The sequence below is a fragment of the Notolepis coatsorum genome, assembly GCF_963971535.1.
Source record: "Notolepis coatsorum genome assembly, chromosome: 8".
NCBI lineage: Eukaryota > Metazoa > Chordata > Actinopteri > Aulopiformes > Paralepididae > Notolepis > Notolepis coatsorum.
In genome coordinates this window covers 72,627,561-72,646,007 of record NC_140172.1, presented here as the reverse complement: position 1 = coordinate 72,646,007, position 18,447 = coordinate 72,627,561, and the positions used below count along the sequence as shown (strand labels likewise).

The 18,447-nt window shown below is 42.3% G+C and overlaps 1 protein-coding gene across 1 annotated transcript in view; it reads right to left on the bottom strand.

The window, feature by feature from the left end:
- Window positions 1-18,447, bottom strand: part of morc3a (MORC family CW-type zinc finger 3a) — a 150,441-nt gene that overhangs the window by 33,536 nt on the left and 98,458 nt on the right. Inside the window, exons 14-15 of the mRNA XM_084320456.1 lie at window positions 17,711-17,821; window positions 13,829-13,931 (exon numbers count right to left, since the gene is read on the bottom strand). Of these exons, the coding sequence (XP_084176582.1) occupies window positions 13,829-13,931; window positions 17,711-17,821 (214 nt within the window). The remainder of the gene's footprint in view (window positions 1-13,828; window positions 13,932-17,710; window positions 17,822-18,447) is intronic.

Here is an 18,447-nt window from a genome sequence, read left to right as displayed (position 1 = left end):
CAACTCAATAATGTCAGCGCTCCTCCGTGCCTCTCAGTCATCAAAACACTTGGACTCCTGCATCGCCCTCGCTACATCCACCGATCCTCCCGGAGAAAGTTTGTTTACTCCCGGTCTGACTCCAATCACATCCCCGCGCTCTGGTCTCCCCAGCGCATTTCCTCAACAACATTACGTCATCAAAACAACCTGTTACAAAGGGTCAGATTAAACCGAATATATATATTTATTGCTTGATATCCCTTGTATAATATTTGTATATCGTTTGATATTCCCTGTATATTATTTGTGTATATACACGGAATATCCCTTTACCTGCGTACAAACCAGAGTAATATGCGCTCTCCTATTGGACACCCCCCCCCCCAGGCTCCAGGCAGTCTCGTACTCAGACAGGTGCAGTGGGCGAGTTTGGGGCATGTTACAACATGCCTTTGGCAGTGTAGTGATTCAGAACCAAAGAGTGACCAGGTTGGCACTAGATTGTCACTTACGTATAAATACGGCGCAGGTGTAAACAGCAGCAGTTCGTTCATTACTAGTAAAGCCTTCACCACGAGTCAACGACCAAGTGAAGTGAGCAACTTTGCCTCTGAATAGAGCCTTGAGAACCGTGTGCGAATAGGATAGTAAAAGTGTCAGAGTTTAGTGAAGTAACGTCAAGTTCAACCTAGTTTAATGTGAAGTATAGTGCACAGGATAATCTACACCGGCGAATGCAGAACCATTTTCTGGTTGGATTATATTGCTTTGGTACCGTGACTGCTGGAGCAGAGAACCGTCTACCCCACTATCGTGTGGGATCTACCCCCGTGAGGAGCATCCCTCAAGCCCGCCTCTAGGAGGAGGCTGGCTAGCTTTCATCCATGCTGTCGAGCATACTGGATTATAGCTGTTGCTTTGTCTACCGATCAAGGGAGTACTGCACTGGTTCCTGTATCTGGAACCTCTTTATTCCTCGTTGACCCAGACTTTGCACCCGAACATTCCTCTACCCTGCTGGCCTTATACCCGGAGGGAACCCCCCAGTGTCTCCAGCTGGTACTAGTGTGCCTTATGTAATTGCTATGCTACAGGTGGCGTCAGTTTAGACCCATCTTACTATTCTCATTGACTTACGCTCTTGACCTACTTTACGTGTGTTCTTCGCCTTACAAGCGCGAGTATAATTCTCAATCTGTAACCTAACGTTGCTTGCTCTGATAATAATAAATACCCTCTAAATAGAACTTTATGTGTCATTGCCGTATTCTTGTGTGGGTGTTCACCATATATATTCATGTACTGTATGGCCAGTAATTAAAGTACATAACTAGTAGTGGTTTAATAATACCATACTCTCAATACAGTCAGGGAATTGTACCCCTCAGTTACACAACCCACATGTGCGTTCTGTCTGCCTCCGCCCCCTTCCCAAAGCACACCAGTCTGACCAAATCCAACCACATCTCAAATTTGCTCTGTTTAACACCTGATCACTAAATAAAGATAAAGCCCCTCTACTCAATGAATTCATTATTGACAATAACCTGGACTTTCTTTGCTTAACGGAAACAAGGCAAAAACCCCTGGATTATTATTTTCTTAATCAGACCACCCCTGACGGCTACTCCTACATGGTCAAACCACGCCTCCACAGGCGTGGAGGTGGAATAGCCACATTCCACAAAAGAAGCATTGACACAAGCAATATTACCATCCCGGCTGCCTCCTCATTTGAACACCTTGCTTTTAAACTGTCTGGTCCCAAACCCCTAGTCACTGCAGTCATTTACCGGCCCCCCAAACCAAACCCAACCTTCCCCTCTGACCTGTCTGAATTCCTGACACAACTCTGTGCTATCTCTCCATCCATCCTTTTAATCGGTGATTTCAACATTCATGTTGATACTTTGGACTCCAAAACCTCCACAGAATTCCTGGACATTTTAAACTTTTTTAATCTCACACAGCATGTTGATTTTCCCACTCATAAGAAAGGTCACACACTGGATCTGGTCTGCACATCTGGCATCTCCATCAGTAATCTCACCTGCTCCGACCTCACCATCTCTGATCATCTGGCTATCACCATGGACATTCTCATCCCTACTCCCCCAATCAAGCAGATGCGTTCCATAACATTCCGTAATCTCAAATCCATCCACCCCTCCTCTCTCTCCTCCCTACTGACTGACACCATCCCTGATGCCTCCCTCTTACAGCATGGCTCCCCTACAGACCTGGTCAACATCTACAACAACACTCTCTCCTCCTGTCTCAATCAGCTCGCCCCAATCAAAACCAAGTCTGTCTCCTTCATTCACTCCGCCCCCTGGTACACCGATCACCTACACCACCTTAAATCCAAGGGCCGCCAGCTCGAACGGCTATCTAATAAAACCGGTCTCACTGTCCATAAAGAGGCCTACAGACAACATCAACAGCTCTACAAAGACGCCCTCAACTCTGCACGCTCCTCCCACTACTCCGCTATCATACAGTCTGGCAGCAACAACCCCAGGACTCTGTTTTCCACCATCAACACACTTCTTAAACCCTCTGACACAATCTCCTGTTCCTTCACTGTCAGTAAATGTGTCTCCTATCTGTCACATCTCCAAACAAAAATTGACAAAATCCACACCCAACTAACAATTGCCTCCGCCAACACTATCTCCCCTCCGGATTCAACCCCCTCTCCACCGCCCAACCCACCTTTTACATCCTTCACTGAAATCACTGCATCGGACCTATCCTCCATTCTCTCTACAATGAAAACTTCTACCTGCATCCTGGACCCTATCCCCTCCATCCTAGTCAAGGCTTGTTTCCCTGCCTTTTCTCCCCTAATCACCTCCATTGTAAACACCTCTCTGACCACTGGCCTATTTCCCCCCGCCCTCAAAATTGCTTCTGTCACCCCCCTACTAAAAAAACCCGGTCTCAACCCTGAAACCCTTGATAATTTCCGCCCCATTTCCAACCTCCCCTTCCTCTCAAAAATAATTGAGCGAGCCATTGCCTCCCAATTAAAATCCTACCTCGACAACAATAACCTTTATGATACATTTCAATCCGGATTCCGCACCAAACATAGCACCGAAACTGCTCTTCTAAAGGTCACCAACGACATACTCCTCTCTGCCGACTCTGGTTCCCTCTCCATCCTCATTCTCCTAAACCTCAGCGCTGCTTTTGACACCATCAGTCACCCCATCCTCATCACTCGTCTCCAGTCCTCCGTTGGCATCTCCGGAATCCCCCTCACCTTGCTCCAATCATACCTCTCACACAGGCACCAATTCATCTCTATCAACAACTGCAAATCCCCCACTGCCCCCATCACTCATGGTGTCCCCCAAGGCTCAGTACTTGGTCCCCTGCTCTTCATCCTCTACATCCTTCTACTTGGTCTGATTCTCCGCCAACATGGCCTGCGTTTTCACTGTTATGCAGACGACACTCAGCTCTACCTCTCCACCAAGACTATCACTCCAGCCACTCTCTCCACCCTCAGCACCTGCCTCACAGACATCAAAACATGGATGCAAAATAACTTTCTCAAATTAAACTGCAATAAATCAGAAATCATCATTATCGGTCCAAAATCCCTCACCAGCCACACCCAGGATTTCACCCTAAATATTGATGGTACCATTGTCACCCCCTCCACTCACGTCCGTAACCTTGGCATCATCCTGGACTCCACCCTTTCTTTCCTCCCCCATGTGAACCACATAACCAAATCTGCCTTCTATCACCTCCGGAACATTGCTCGTCTTCGCCCCTCCCTATCACTCTCCGCTGCTGAAACACTGGTTCATGCATTCATATCATCAAGACTAGATTACTGCAACAGCATCCTCTACGGCTCACCAAACACTATTCTCAATAAACTCCAATATGTCCAAAACTCTGCTGCCCGCATGCTCACCTCCACCCGTCGCTCTGATCACGTCATCACCCCTATCCTCCACGACCTCCACTGGCTTCCAATCAAATACAGGATACATTTTAAAATACTACTCATCACATTTAAAGCCCTCAACAACCTTGCCCCTCCCTACCTGTCCGACCTCCTCCACCGTCACACGCCCACCCGTCGCCTTAGGTCTGCAGATACCAACCTCCTAACACCTCCCACGACCAAGCTCCGGACCTGGGGCGACAGGGCCTTTGCTGCTGCTGCCCCCTCGCTCTGGAATGCCCTCCCCAGCCATATCCGTGATGCAAACACCCTGACATCTTTTAAATCAGCCCTCAAAACCCACCTTTTCAATCTTGCTTTTGACCTCTAATTCTGTCGGTTTTATTTTATTTTGTCATGTATTATTTTTGTTCTGTTTTGTTCTGTTTTTTTTTTTTTGCCATAGTTTGTCTCTCCTGCCCATGTGAAGCGTCTTTGAGCACCTGGAAAAGCGCTATATAAAATAGATGTATTATTATTATTATTATTATTATAACAGCATAATGAATCGGGGGTCCCGAAAACTATTCAATGCGATCGGGTGAAGCCCTAGGTTCAGGTTAGTAGAAAAGAGCGCCCGGAGCGTTTTCAGTGTGGCACCCGGTCTGGAACAGGTGTTACTGCATTCTCGATACAGCGCTACTAGCAGGATCTGGCCGGTACTGCACCTCCGGAGTCCCGGTATTCCTTTTACGGGCAAAATACAGCTCCCTGACATTGAATAGGGTATTAAAATCGAATAAAAGGGAAAACGAGTCAAAAGCATATATATATATATTTTTCTTTTTTTTAAACATAACATAAATTTAGACACACAAGCATTAACAGTAAATATCCTAAGTAAATCACTGGATTATACATTTCAAATCAATATAAATGTAGTTTACGGGATATATATACCTAATACTTGCAGTCCAATACAATACATACATATGCTCTTGCTCGCTCTACCCTCCCGGACCCCCACTTGGATAATCCATCCATTTTCATTCATTTCTAACCAGGAACTACAATTCATATGCTAGCTTTTATTCTCTCCACCACTTCTAACCAAATTGCAATGTTAGTTTCACTGATACCTAAAATTCTTGCTGTAGATATCTCTAGATAAATCACATCGAGATAGGTAAGAATCCATACCTTCCGGCAAATTTTTTCCGGTTGAATCCATCGTGAAGCTATCAGCTTTTTAGCAGCTGTAAGACCGGATAAAACTAGTCTCTTTAGCTGTATAGGGGCTGCATACTGAAAGACATCATTCAACAGCAATACAGAGGGATGTACAGGTATATTCAGAAGTAAGAATTCTGATAATTTCAGGGTCACTTCTTCCCAGAATTTCTTAACAGGTGGGCAATCCCAATACATATGCATAAATGTACCCTCATCACCATTTGTACATAAAGAACATATAGAATCTTGTCTAAGTCCCATTCTGTTCAATCTTATAGGAGTCAGGTATGTCCTGTGAATATAATTAAGATTAATTTGTTGATGATCCGGGTTGCGTGATGCAATTCGAACGTTTGCCCAGACTTATTGCCAATCAAAATCTACTTCCAAATCTGGTATATCCCTCCTCCATACTAAGTCTAGGGGAAGGGTTTCATATGAAGACGTTAGTAAGTGATGATAAAAATCAGATACGAATCCTCTCGATGTCTCTCTTTCATAGAAGAATTTGTGATATCTGTGATGTCAAAAGCATATATATACGTTTTTGGCCATCAACCACTGGCTCCCAATAACGTATATATAGGTGGCTGGCCGGGAAAGTGTTAACGTTCCGACGGCCCGGCCTTGTTTGACAGTTAGTTGTTTTCAGCGTTTTATGCGCGTAATCTGTTATTTAGTTAGGCCTATTGGACATAAGTAGATTTTTAGTTTTAGTTTATTTATTAACCCATTCAGTGCCAACCACGAGATTAGTCGGGTTAACTCGCCATGCGTTGAGTGCCAAGACCCGAGAAAACTCAGTTTTAATCGTTATTTCTTTTATTAGCAATATCCATTCATTTTTCATCCATCCAGCCTGACGTTATCATTGGGAATGGGTCTGAGCTCGAAAAGGGCAAATACCGCCGCCTATCGTCTCCCGGATGGTATTGCACATCATTGGATTGGATTGGGTGGGACTGTGCATCAGAAAAAAACTCTGGCCCCGGGGTTTCCCTTCTCGGGCAAGCAGTAGCTGTTACCACATTCACTGGGGAGGCTCAGAGCAGCGTCGATTATGTGTTTTGGTGCTATAACGTTGGATCAATAAACGCGATCAATATTTGGAATGGCGATCAAAAATTGTATTAATCTTTTTGCAGAACATCTGATGTGAGGTAAGGACTCTATTTTAATCGGATGTTTTTTTCTCCGCCATCGCAGCGTGTGTGTGCGTAACGTTAGCGCTGACCACGGCATGGATAATCGATTTTTCAGCCCGCTTCTCTAGCGTGCATAAGTACACATATACTATCGATAATCTTGCGTTTATTTGAAAACGATTCATAAATCAGCCGAAAAATTACAATGTGTTTTGTGTATTCCACTAAAGAGCTATTATCACGGAATTTATCTGGAATTACTAGACATCTCCAAAACTATACTCGTATTCAAAACGGTATAAAACGGAAATGTACCAATGAAAAAACAATCCGTTTCGTACATGTTGACTGCAAGCAAGTCATTGATAAGCGAGGGGTGTTTTAGACCCATAGCCATAATTTAAGATATAGTTTAAGCATTCGCAAATTTCCCCGTCCTCCCATTAACTTCAGTGTTGGCACGGTCAGGGATGATCTAGGTCAGGGATCGGCAATAGGCGGCCCGCGGGCCAACATTGGCCCGCCAGCAATCATTTCTGGCCCGTCAGATTATTTTGAGAATATGATATTTATTTGACGCGCGGGAAATATTCACTCGGGACGCCAGGGTGTCTTTTATTGTGAAGCTGTATCTATCTACCGGTAGTCATCAAAAGCATGTCTGTCACTATAGCCAATTGAAATGCTAGAAATGGTCACGTGGACTGGGAGAACCAATGGAATAGTCCCACCGGGCCCCGTGTATATTTCCCTAACGCACTTTCACTTCCACGTTCGAGATGCGAGCGAGTTGAAGAAAACAAAACAAACATCTTTGGATAGCAACGGGGAAATATAACGCTTCTTTTAATAAACAGGAGCCATACTTAAAATACAGGTTTATCGCAACAGGTCTGTGATTCTTGCGTGCCGAGCCGACGTCCTCTCTGCATAATATGTGGCGACAACAACAACAACGAGGCAATGATGACAACTGTGTTCAAGTTGGCAGATAAAGTAGCTGCATTCAACGCCAATCTGGAATTGGAGGGCGGCGAGTGGATATGACATGTTTCAAACATTAGCAGGGATTTTGGAGGACTTAACAACAAACAAGGTATGGTGAGTCGTGTTTTCATGCATTCTGATCTGTTCATCACCCGCCGCGGTGATCTGCAACAGCTGATCTGCTGTTCATGAATGAATGAATGAATGAATGAAAACTTTATTTAACAGATTGCAGAATGGGTACAATACAGTACGGCACAATACACACAATTGTTAAGGGGATGCAGACCAGAGAAAAACGTTTGTCTTTTTTCAATATCAGTATATTAAATTAGCCATTGTTTTTGATCCTGGCCCGCCAAGCAACGGCTTGGGGAAAATCTGGCCTGTGGCCAAACCTAATTGCCGACCCCTGATCTAGGTGAACCATTTCCGGGTTGTATAATACTATATACGTCCAAATAATGTTGTTTATTGAGTTATGGCAACGGATCGATTATCCAGTGTGTCGAGATGGAGTCCCGGGAGCGATAGCGAGTGGCGGACGGAATAGGGGGGACACCAAGCACTTCCGGCCCCACTTCCGGTTTGGCAACTCGCCGATCGGCCACCAGGTGGCGGTATTGAAGCGCTGGAGAGTTGAGTGGAGATCTACAGCACCAGTCATGACTCCGTGTAGGGGCGTAACTAAGGGCGGGGGACATCGGAAAATGTCCCCCGCATGGTTTCAGAATGCAGTTATTGTCCCCCCCCACGTTTTTACTGTCCAAAGATAATACATGGATAATAAACGGACGACTGCGGCGACCGCGCGGCCAGCACTAGGACCACACACAGAAAATTGCTGATTGTCTCTGAGCTGAGTCTCTGACTACCTGTCCTATTATTATGCAAAGATGAGTAGATGGGGGTCGCATTCTTGCCCTGCACAGGCCAAGTACCCACTCGCTACAGTACTCGTCTTTGCATAATAATGGCTCGGGTCGTCAGCCGAGCCGAGGTGTGTGTTCAAATACGTCATCACATACACGGTATAAAGAGAGATAAGATAAGACAGTCAACAGTGCTATGTCCTACCTGGCTGCATGCAACAACGAGATGGCACCGTCGCCCAAGAGGAGAAAGCTACTTCTTCAAAGCAAACTAAGTTTTGCTACGCTGTCATCGGCGCCTAGAGCTAAACCAGCAGCAGTGACGACCCCACCACGAAACAGGAAGGCAACGGCAAGTAACAGCATTTTAGCAGATTTTCTTTTTTTAATATAGGCCTAATGTATTTGTCCAGATTGACTAAGCTAGGCTATTTGCCTGTTTGTTTCTCTTGAAAATAATCGTGGTTCATAAGACATGACAAATGCGTGTTTACAGAGTCCATCAGCAAGACATAATCATTTGCAAGATTTGCAAACAAGACACAAACTCATTGCAATCATCCTGACTAATAACGATGAATTGAAAATGGGGGACCCTGATGTAAACAAGACTAAAGTCTTTCTCTGGTCTGCATCCCCTTAACAATTGTGTGTATTGAGCTGTACTGTATTGTACCCATTCTGCAATCTGTTAATACAATTTCCAATCAATCAATCAATCAATAATGGGAATGGAACACTGGTGCATTAATGTTTTATTAATGTACGCTGTCCCCCTTGATCAAATAAATAAAGTAAACCTAATGTGTTCTAATGGTTTCTCTCTTTTTTTGTTTGTTTATTCTGCAGGTGGATGCAAATACACCTGCTAAAAGCACACAGACAGTGCCTGTAGACGTAGATGCACAGCAGCGCGCACTATCGCCACCACTGAATGACAGAAATTATGTAAGTAACAATAATGTCTTAACAAAATACATATTTGACTGTGTAGTGTAGTGGATGGTTGGATAGGATGGAATAGACACAGAGCTCCCTGCCCCCTCCCCTCAGGTTTGGTGTGAACGATGGTCTGACTACTCAGGCCGAGCACCCACACCAAACCTGTGAATGTGATGGGTTGCATTCCATTCCTAAATGCCTGTTTACAGAGTCCATCAGCAAGATATTTAATTGTTTTAATTCAATGTTATTCACTGATTAATCTTGTACTGACAAAAATGCAGATATATTCTTCTGCTATAATAACAAGCCTGTTAGCCTACGCTGTCCCCCTTGATCAAATAAAGTAAACCTAAACCTAATGTGTTCTAATGGTTTCTCTCTCTCTTTTTTTTGTTTATTCTGCAGGTGGATACACAGCAGATAACTGAGCCATATCAGCCCAATCCAAAAGAAATACCAGGTCAAAAACTGGCAAACAAAACGCTATGTTTCCAAGAGAAATGGTTTAAAACATTTCCTTGGATTCACTACAGTCATACACACAGTGGAGTCCTGTGCTTTTATTGTGCAAAAGCATTTCAACGTGAGAAGTCTACCCTGGCGAAATACACTGATCCACTGATACATCTGACTCCGGAGGTTGAAGACCTGGCTTCGCAACTCCATGAAGCAGAAAAGGTTGAACAGTGTGGCAGTTTGTCATATACATCAGAACTCTGTGAGGAATTCATCTCTGCCCATGATCGGAGACAACATGTCTTTGGAAGCATTGGATGAGTTTAAATGTGAAAATGTAAATTTAAATAATGGAGAAGTCACTTTAAAGCAGGGGTGTCAAACTCATTTTCACAGAGGGCCACATCAGCATTATGGTTGCCCTCAAAGGGCCAAAGACCATATAAATGTTAATGTAATGTAAAATAAATGTAGCTACTCATTTACATATAGTTAAACATGTTGTTTCTGTATTTATTACTTATTCAAGTTATACATATTGCATATGCATTTGCATAGATGTAAAAATATATGTTAGCTTATGTTATTTTAACAAATAATTTTAGTTTATCAGAACCCCATATTACTCCATTAATCAATGATCAAACCATTCAAGTAAATAACAAAGAAGAAGATCATCAAATACAAGCTATGACATTAAGTTTGTTCAAAAACTTTTTGTCACAGTCAAGAGGGGCAGAACTAACAACTGAGCTGCAAAGAACACGTGGGACAGATGTAGCAGATGTTACAAAAACAAATGGCTGCACACAACCTTGCAGAGGCCATACATCCAACTAATGGAAGATAGTTTAATTAACTTTAATTAACAGATTGCAGAATGGGTACAGTACAGTACAGCTCAATACACACAATTGTTAAGGGGATGCAGACCAGAGAAAGACTTTCGACTTGTTTACATCAGGGTCCACCATTTTCAATTCGTAATGAAATTGCTATTATGTGTCTGCATGAACACACAACTGTAACTGTACTAAAAAATAACAAAATAAGGGTTGTCTCAGTTCACAACTATATTGGTCAAGTTTTGGGTGGGACTTGTTTGCGTCCCTACAGCTTCTTATTCTTTGAATTGAGCGAGATGCTCGGTTATGTCACACAGCCAGTTTGCATCCGACAGTTCAGACAATATTTCTTCAACCCTTTGTTACCTATTCCGCCTGGATCTTTTTTGTATTTTGGGCTCTAAAATTGTCAAAGAATGTCTGAGGAGTAAGTGCTTTTGGCTTTTTTCCTTTGTTACTTCATCAATACCTCAGATGTTCAACATACATGTATGTGTAAGAATGTGTAATAACTAAGGCTGTCAAAGTTAAAACTTTATTAACGCATTAACCCACAATTATTTTAACATAATTTTTTAACCCAAGATTAATGTTTAAAAAAAGAAAAAAAAAATCCCAGAGCTCTTGGGGGGCCACATCAAATGACGTGGCGGGCCACATTTGGCCCCGCGGGCCATGCGTTTGACACCTATGCTTTAAAGGAATGAGGTATATAAAAAGTCACTTTAAGGAAAGAACAGATGTGGCTCTTGTATAATATAGTTTAGATACATTAAGTATAATAATGACAGAGTTAAAATTGTATAGTAGTCTACATAGGAACCAGTGCCCTCTCAGGTATTTTAGTATTGTATTATTGCACAATCGATGCAGGCATGACCATAAGGGTTAGAGTTTTATTAAACGGGTTTGTTATATAACTTATGTACCAGTGCATAAGAGTGATTTATGTTAACGTTTTGTACCTGTAATTAAATTTGATTAAAAGTGATTGGTGATAGATAAAGGTGATAGATACATTAAGAGCTAAAATTGTATATTGTATAGTAGTGTTTCTCAGGAACTTAGCATGTATTTTTTTTTATCATGCATATATTGTGTCTTACCTATTTAAAAAAATGTCTATGCCTATTTTATTATTGTATTTTGCACAATCAATGCGGGCATGACCACTCTAGGTATTACTGTGTTCATAATTGCTAATTGAAGCACCATATAATAAATGTTCTTTCACCTTAACCTTTCAAATTAGTTTATTATTTGTCACAACAAAATACAGAATACTTGATGAAATGCTTGTTTCTGTGAGCCCAGTGTGTCGTTTACATGGAGAAATGGCGCCACCACCTGGGAAAATGCGGTATTGCACACCTGGTATTATTTAAAAAATATACGTCACTGACCACGCCCCCAAATCTGTCCCCCGCACCACTATCAACAGAGTTACGCCATTGACTCCGTGGGTGAAATATTGATCTCGATGACGTCGTAATCAGTCATTGGCAGATTAAGCATGGCGAGGAATGACGTCTTAATCAGTCAATGGCGGAGAATGGGTTAATATAAAACAGTTTAGATTTTTTTTTTGTGTTAAATACATACTTTTTATTTTTTTTGTCACATATGGAGCTCGCCCGCTTAACACTATCAGTGCCGGCCTTATTTACCTTTTTACCCTGTTGAATGCCATCATCCACTTCAATGTTAGCGTTAAAAAACGCATAATCTATATTTTAAATTATGGCTATGTGTCTAATCTGCCCGTCGCTTATCAATGACTTGTTTGCAGTCAACATTGTCGAAACGGATTGTTTTTTTTAATCGGTTCATATCCTTTTTATAGCATTTGAAAAGCTATCGTTCTCTCGAAAATTTTCGGAAAATTGAAAGATTCCCCCATAAACGGCATTTATTGGAATATTCTCGAATACACTAGACACGTTGTCATTTGTCGGCCTATTTATTAATCGTTTTCAAATAAACGCTAGATTATCGATAGTATATGTGTACTTATGCACGCTATAGGGGCGGGCTGAAACATTTATTATCCATTTCCTCAAGATCACACACACACACACATATCTCAGTGAATACAGGTCTGATTATCCTAAAACTGGTAACATAGACTCCTTACCTTAGATCAGATGTTCTCCAAAAAGATTATTCCAATTCCTGATCGCCATTCCAAATATCGATTGCGTTTATTGATTGATTATTGGCTGCTGTAAATATATATTCCAGGCTGCTTTCCAACTCGCGATCAGATCCCTCATCATCAGACAGCTCACCAGCACAATGGAGCCAGTTGGCCACCCCCACAGGGATCTCCCAGTATAATCTACTGACCTGCAGTTACACAGGGATAGACGATAGGGGGCGGTTTTTTCCCATCTGAGCTCCTAGAGTCTGCTGTACCAACGGGAGACTCGGTTGATGAAATATGAATTCAGATCGCTAATAAAAAAATCAAACAACAATACACATCGTCGGCACTCAGCGGGGGGTCTGATAAGACGAGAATACACGTTGTCGGCATTCAAAGTGTTAAAGTCGACACAAATGGGTTTTATATGCCATGCAGTGTTGCGAAAATGCAATATGTCGCTGCTGCGGAAATAAAGCTTTTGATTGAGGAAACAAATACATTTGTTATTGTTTGGTAAATTGGGGATTCTTAGTTACAATTAATCGATTAATTGACCGTTAACATTATCAATGATTGAGTAAGGAACGTGCTTACAATTTGCAACCCTAGTTGCAACACAACACAGGGTATTTTCTGCAACAATGGAAAACAAATATGCAGCCACCTCAACCACCAAGAACTGGCTCTGCATAAAGTGTGCATGTAAAGAAAGAAAGCACAGAGCAAATATAAAGGGTGCATGTAAAGAAAGAAAGCACAGAGCTAATATAAAGTGTGCATGTAAAGAAAGCACACAGAGCAAATATAAAGTGTGCATGTATAGAAAGCAGCAAAGATAAAGTGGGCATGTAAAGAAAGAAAGCACAGAGCAAATATAAAGTGTGCATGTAAAGAAAGAAAGCACAGAGCAAAGATAAAGTGTGCATGTAAAGAAAGAAAGCACAGAGCAAAGATAAAGTGTGCATGTAAAGAAATCAGCAAAGATAAAGTGTGCATGTAAAGAAAGCAGCAAAGATAAAGTGTGAATGTAAAGAAAGAAAGCACAGAGCAAAGATAAAGTGTGCATGTAAAGAAAGCAGCAAAGATAAAGTGTGCATGTAAAGAAAGAAAGCACAGAACAAAGATAAAGTGTGCATGTAAAGAAAACACACAGCAAAGACACTTGTGGGAAGTGAGTTGAAAACACTGAGACAATACCACTTGCGGCCAGCAGGCGCCACAAATACACATTGCCGCTTTAATAATAATTAAATAATAATGAACCAGTGTGATCTCCCTCAGACAGTTACTTGGTAAGTATTGTGTCTTACCATCTTGGGAGAGAGTAGAGAAACTGAGCGGTGAGGCTGTGGCTCCTACAGCGCCCCCTAGGGTTCTGCTGACTGTATTGCGGCTCTTTGGGGGGTCAGGAGTCTGTGGACCAGAAATTACATCAGAAAGGAAAGTAAGCATGAATACCGTAATACTTGCTTTTTTTGCCTCATTAATGTTGCTCATTCATAACTATGTAAGGTGTTTGTATCTTGATAATATTTGGAATATTGTAATAATATTTTTTTTGATATTTAGAGTTTTTATTTTTCACAAACAAGACAATACATACATGACAAGACAAGACAAGAAATTCTAATAATAATAATAACAAGGGGCAAGGGGGGGGGGGGGGGGTTGCAGAGCTTTACAAAGGTTCAGTACACAGTGATCTAATAAAGTTCAGGGGACCTTGAAGGCCATCGGGCCTATTAGGGCTGGGCGATATAACGATAACGATAAATATCGCGATATATTTTAATAATCGATATCGAAATAAAAAAAAAATCGAAAAATCGTTTTTTTTCTTTTACCTGCAACAGGCCAGTTTTAAAACCAGATACAGTGGACAGACTTGTCTTTCTTGCCTGCAACTTAAAGTAATGGCTTTGCTTGTCCAAATGACAATACTGACCAAATTCAGATTTATTTTTCTCTTGTCCATTTATTTTGTTTGCTTTCTAATTTAAAATACATTTTGAAACCGTCTGTACACAGTAGGCTATGTGTGCTAGCAGAACTAGACTCCAGTCACGAGTCACAGTGCACATGTGCGGTGGTTTGTCCACCAAAAAAGCGCCAAAAGATCGAAAATAAACGAGCAGAGCCAGAACTGTTCAACTCCTCTGGAGCCACAGCCAGCAGAGAAGCCGGTTTACTTTAGCTTTTAAACCAGCTGCAGCCTGAGAACTGGAGTGTGAGGGGATGTAACACTAAAGATGGCGGCAATGACAAAGAATTGCTGCAAAATAAACATACATCTGTTGTTAAAAAAAAAAAAAAAAAAAAATTATTATACTTATAACAATTCGATAATTATCGATATCGAGAAATAAAATAAAATTATCATATCGTTATCGCGATATGATTTTTTTCCATATCGCCCAGCCCTAGGGCCTATCACTCTCTTGAAGAGACAGAGCAGCCTGTTCCATCGATAGCAAGTCCATGAAGTCCTTGCGCCAGTTCTCCAAACTGAAGCAGTTCGGTTTGCGTTCTTTCCAGTTCATTAAAATAATCCGTTTGCATGCTAGAAAAGCCAGTGCTACAATATTATTTACAATCCTTGCTTGAGCAGTGTCCATTTTTACAATATATATTGTAATAATATTGATTAACAACATTATTGTCAGTCAGCCTTAACACATTCAAAGCCGGCCGGATATGACCAAATTAGGGCTTGTAGGCCAGCGCTTTAATCAATGGGAGGACGGGGAAATTTGCGAGTGCTTAAAATATATCTTAAATTATGGCTATGGGTCTAATACACCCGTCGCTTATCAATGACTTGCTTGCAGTCAACATGTACGAAACGGATTGTTTTTTCATCTGTACATTTCCGTTTTATACCGTTTTGAATACGAGTATAGTTTGAGATTTCTAGTAATTCCAGAGAAAGACGCGATAATAGCGCTTTAGTGGAATACACAAAACACGTTGTAATTTTTCGGCTGATTATTTAATCTTCCTGAAATCAACGCTAGATCATCATTATTATCCTTGCTCGTGCATACATGAAATGGCCCTCGTAGTGCGGCGCCCCCCCCCCCCCCCCCCCACCTCCTGCACCCAACGGAAAACAGCCACACATACACACAGATACAGCGTCGATCGGGGTAGAAATACATATCAGATCAATGATAAAATTTATATATAATGTTCTTGCCTTGTATGTGATGTAATGCAAAAAGATGAATCCAATTCCTGATCACCATTCCAAATATTGATCGTGTTTAGTGATCCAACGTTATAGTCCAAAACACATAATCCACGCTCCTCCCAGCCTCCCCAGTCAATGTGGCAACACGATACTGCTTGCCCGAGAAGGGAAACCCGGACCGGAGTTTTTTTTCTGATGCACATTCCCAGCCAATCCAATCCAATGATGTGCAATACCATCCGGGAGACGATAGGCGGCGGTATTTGCCCTTTTGCGCGCCGGTCTAAATCACATTGCATGCGTGTACGACGAAGGATAATAATGATGATCTATCGTTGATTTCAGGAAGATCCGATAATAGGCGGCTGGGTGGCGCAGCGGACATTGCGCTCGTCACCAACGCAAGAGACACCGGGTTTGAATCCGGCTGTCAGCGTTGCCTCCGGCTTGGGCCGGCCGTCATACTAACTCAATTGGCAGAGTTAGCGGGTGGAAATCGATGGGTGAAGATTGAACGTTGTGGACAGAGACTCCTACAGGTCGGTTGGGGGACGCCTGCACAGCAGAGACAGGAAATGGCGGGAGTGTGAGCCTCCCACACGTTACACCTCGCCAATGAGAGTCCGCGCTGGCAGGTGAAAAGATGCGACAGGCTGCCTCCTTGTGTATCGGAGGGGACACGTGATGCAAGGCTTCTATCCTCCCAACAACCAACCAGTGGGAGGCATATGCGAGCAACGTTCAAGACGGGAGGGGAGAATTGGCACAGGAAATTGGGATGGGAGAAAAATAGAAAAAAAGTGGATTAAAAAAAAGGAAGATCCGATAATCAGGCGAACGTGTTTATTGAATTACACAAAAACGCCGTTTGTGTCTTTTCCCTGGAATTGCTCAGAAGCGGCCGGACTATGTTCATATTCAAAACGGTATAAAACGGAAATGTACGGATGAAAAAAGAATCTGTTTTTGCACGTTGACCAGAAGCAGCTCACTGAGACTCAAGGGCGTTATTATACCCATAGCTATAAAATATAGGTTTAGCTCTACAAACTACAACTACGTTTACATGGGGTTAATGGGAACGTAGGGGTCACTTCCCGGAAGGGGCGTGGCACTCAATGTGTTAAGGGGCTATACAGGAGTAGAGGGTACAGTGATGTTTAAGGGGCTATACAGAGGTGAGTAGAGGGTGATGTTTAAAGGGCTATACAGAGGTGAGTAGAGGGTGATGTTTAAAGGGCTATACAGAGGTGAGTAGAGGGTGATGTTTAAGGGGCTATACAGAGGTGAGTAGAGGGTGATGTTTAAAGGGCTATACAGAGGTGAGTAGAGGGTGATGTTTAAGGGGCTATACAGAGGTGAGTAGAGGGTGATGTTTAAGGGGCTATACAGAGGTGAGTAGAGGGTGATGTTTAAGGGGCTATACAGAGGTGAGTAGAGGGTATAGTGATGTTTAAAGGGCTATACAGAGGTGAGTAGAGGGTGATGTTTAAAGGGCTATACAGAGGTGAGTAGAGGGTGATGTTTAAAGGGCTATACAGAGGTGAGTAGAGGGTATAGTGATGTTTAAAGGGCTATACAGAGGTGAGTAGAGGGTGATGTTTAAGGGGCTATACAGAGGTGAGTAGAGGGTAATGTTTAAATGGCTATACAGAGGTGAGTAGAGGGTGATGTTTAAGGGGCTATACAGAGGTGAGTAGAGGGTGATGTTTAAGGGGCTATACAGAGGTGAGTAGAGGGTGATGTTTAAAGGGCTATACAGAGGTGAGTAGAGGGTGATGTTTAAGGGGCTATACAGAGGTGAGTAGAGGGTGATGTTTAAGGGGCTATACAGAGGTGAGTAGAGGGTGATGTTTAAGGGGCTATACAGAGGTGAGTAGAGGGTGATGTTTAAAGGGCTATACAGAGGTGAGTAGAGGGTGATGTTTAAGGGGCTATACAGAGGTGAGTAGAGGGTACAGTGATGTTTAAGGGGCTATACAACTGATGTCATGAAGCCCACCGTCTGACTCAGTTGTCGTTTCAGGTCCTCTTGCACACGTCTGAGATGCTCGTTCTGCTCTGCCAGCTTTGACATGCGTTCATTCTCCAGGCTCTTCTTGTCCTCCTCAACCTAACAGAGGTACAAGATGACAAAAGGCAGTTGAAATCGAAATGCTGGCAACACAGTCTATGAATAACACAGCTATAGTGGTTTATAAAGGCACATATAATGCTTATTGATACATTATAACTAGTCAGAAGGCAGTAGATGTAACCTATCATTTTGATAGTTCTGTGCATAATTTCCAAGTCTTTTGACCTTGCTCGTCCCCAGCTGGCAGGTACTGGCAGCGTTCCACCTGCTAATGTCAGAGAAAACGAACTCAAATGGTCAAAACAGATTTATTTTGTCTTCATTTGGATAACATGATAGAAAAACAAGTTGCACATTCACTACATGGACTGACCATCGAGGCATTCAAAGATCCTTTTAGCTAACACTAAGATTCCAATACGATCCTTTTAGCTAACACTAAGATTCCAATACGATCCTTTTAGCTAACACTAAGATTCCAATACGATCCTTTTAGCTAACCCTAAGATTCCCCCGGAACTCCTTCACGTCACTAAACAATGTCCAAGATTTAATTTTTTTTTTATTCCAACCAGAGAGAAATTACACATGGTTATTAGGCGCTAATATTTTGGTATTGAACGGATTATCAAAAGGTTTACACCAACCCCCTCAACCTGATT